Genomic DNA, 2,137 nt, shown 5'->3' with positions numbered 1-2,137 from the left:
TCCGGAAGTCGGCAGGGCCCTCTGCGACGTCAGTGCCACACAGCTTACAGCCCGAGAGAGCCGAGTCCCGGGGTGGCCTGCTTTCGTTCTTCGTCTTGCCTCCCCCACCCCCCCGTCCCAAGGTGCTGGCGGCTTGGACCGCCAGGCAGGTGGGGAGCAGACGCCCACGTCCGGGTTCCGCACTCGGCCTCGCCTCTGTGTCGTGCCTTCGTCCCCCAGTTGAGGTTCAGGGCTTCAGTCTCTCAGGATCCGCCCTGCCGATCAGCGTGGCACTAGCCTGTCCTCTGGGGCGTGGCGCTTTGCCGCTGAGCTGGCAGTTTTCTGGGTGGCGGCACGTGGGCTGCTGCCGCTCTGACGGTGCCACGTCTGCCTCTGCAGGCCTGGTGTACGACACGCTCATGCTGAAGCACCAGTGCACCTGCGGGAACACCAACAGCCACCCGGAGCACGCCGGCAGGATCCAGAGCATCTGGTCCCGGCTGCAGGAGACCGGCCTACGAGGCAAATGCGAGGTGCGGCCGGGCCCAGGGCAGTGGGCAGGGTGGCCCGCTCCGCCCACGTGGACCCGGGGACTGTGGGACAGCGGAGTGGGGGAGGCGGGGCCGTGAGCATTGCCAGGATCAGGATGGCACCTGCGGGTACACAGCTGGCCTTCTGGAAGGTGCCTGGGGCCGATTTCCAAAAGGGCCAGGGCTTCCCCTGTCCCGCGCCCAGCCCTCCAGCACCCCCCTGTCCTCCTGCACCCCTGTCCCACGTGCCCCAGGACCCTGGTTGCTGGGCCCCAGGTGCCCACCAATTGGTACCTGCTGTGTCCCCCCCACACTTTGAATTCCACAAAACTAGAGACAGGACTCTGTGGAAGGACCCCAGAAAGCTAGTGCTCTCTACTTGACAAAAACTGCCCATCCGTCTGTCATAGCCAAACCTGCCTGGGCCTGGGCCAGGGCAGGTGTGGCAGGGGGAGCGGTGTGTCCAGACACCACCCACGAGCCCCTTCCTCCCCTCCAGATGCAGGACCGTCCAGGACCGTGAGCCAGCCTGTTCCATGACCCCACCTTTACCTGTGTCACGGTGATCCGTGATTTTCAGAAGGGAAGGGGCGCAAAGGCTGGGTCCAGACTCCTGTCCGAAGTGTTTCCTAGGGAGGCAGCCGCAGGCTGGTGGGAGCCGAGTGGGCTTGGGGATGGGCTGGAGCTGCGCCACTTGGGGGCAGCATCGCCCCAGCAGACTCGCGGTGAGGAGCTCGGCCTGCCCACCAGCCTCCCGCCCGCTGGACCACCCAGAGGGCTGCTGGGCATCTGAAGTCCCCGTGACCTTCCTACCTACTTCTCTTCGCCCCCAGGAGGGTCCCTGAGGCCGGGGGCCTCTGCCCTAGTGTCTCAGCCAGACAAGCCAACAGCAAGGGGGGGTGAGGTGTGAAAACCCGGAAGAGCCCTGTCCCCTCTGCCTTCAGCCCCGGGTGGGGTGGGGGAGGCCGGCCCCATGGCAAAGGCCAGGGAGCTGGGGGGTCTTTCCCGCAAGCCGTGACCCCCTACGCCAGGGGCCAGCTCAGCAAAGACACGGCCACAGCCAGCCTGCGTCCAGCTCCCTGTGCCTCTACCTCTCGTGTCATTGGGTCCCTTGGGGAGGGACCTGTCCTGTCCCGAGCAGCTGCTGGTGCTCCTCCGCTCGCGAGTGTCCCCTGGACCCTGGCCACCTGGGCCTCACGTCTTCTCGTGTCCCCTCTCCCTCAGAAAGCCCCCGTGTATCTGTTCACTTTAGTCTCATCTCTTAGGCCTCCCCTTCCCTTTACAAGGGTGAATGAACGTAGCATAGTGATATTCAGTAAAAGAATAGTCATTTTTATGTAATTTTCTGATGGAAATCTGAAAACTCAGGAGTCTTGATTTGAGAAATTTCTAAACCAAAGGAAAATACAGACGGACAGGTAGGCAGCGATCAAGGGCCACTTGGGGTGTCTCCTGGCACAGGGGAAGGCTCTGCTTCCTGACGCTCAGCCACACTCGGGGGACGCGGGCCCAGCTCCCGAGAGAGCTGAGTGGAGCAGGCCCACCGCCCTAGGAATAGCCCGGTGCCAGCTCGTTTGTGTGACAGGGCGGAAACGTCGAAGGCTGGACTCACCGTTTTAAACATCTTT

At 63.5% G+C, this 2,137-nt stretch overlaps 1 protein-coding gene across 1 annotated transcript in view; it reads left to right on the top strand.

Annotated features, from left to right (window-relative positions):
• LOC105305213 (histone deacetylase 4) overlaps positions 1–2,137 on the top strand; it is a 211,788-nt gene that overhangs the window by 183,468 nt on the left and 26,183 nt on the right. Inside the window, exon 13 of the mRNA XM_023523003.1 lies at positions 379–512. Coding sequence (XP_023378771.1) covers positions 379–512 — 134 coding nt within the window. The remainder of the gene's footprint in view (positions 1–378; positions 513–2,137) is intronic.

This window comes from Pteropus vampyrus, unplaced genomic scaffold (genome assembly GCF_000151845.1).
Source record: "Pteropus vampyrus isolate Shadow unplaced genomic scaffold, Pvam_2.0 Scaffold369, whole genome shotgun sequence".
In the NCBI taxonomy this organism is placed as follows: domain Eukaryota; kingdom Metazoa; phylum Chordata; class Mammalia; order Chiroptera; family Pteropodidae; genus Pteropus; species Pteropus vampyrus.
This window is presented reverse-complemented; position numbering and strand designations above follow the sequence as displayed.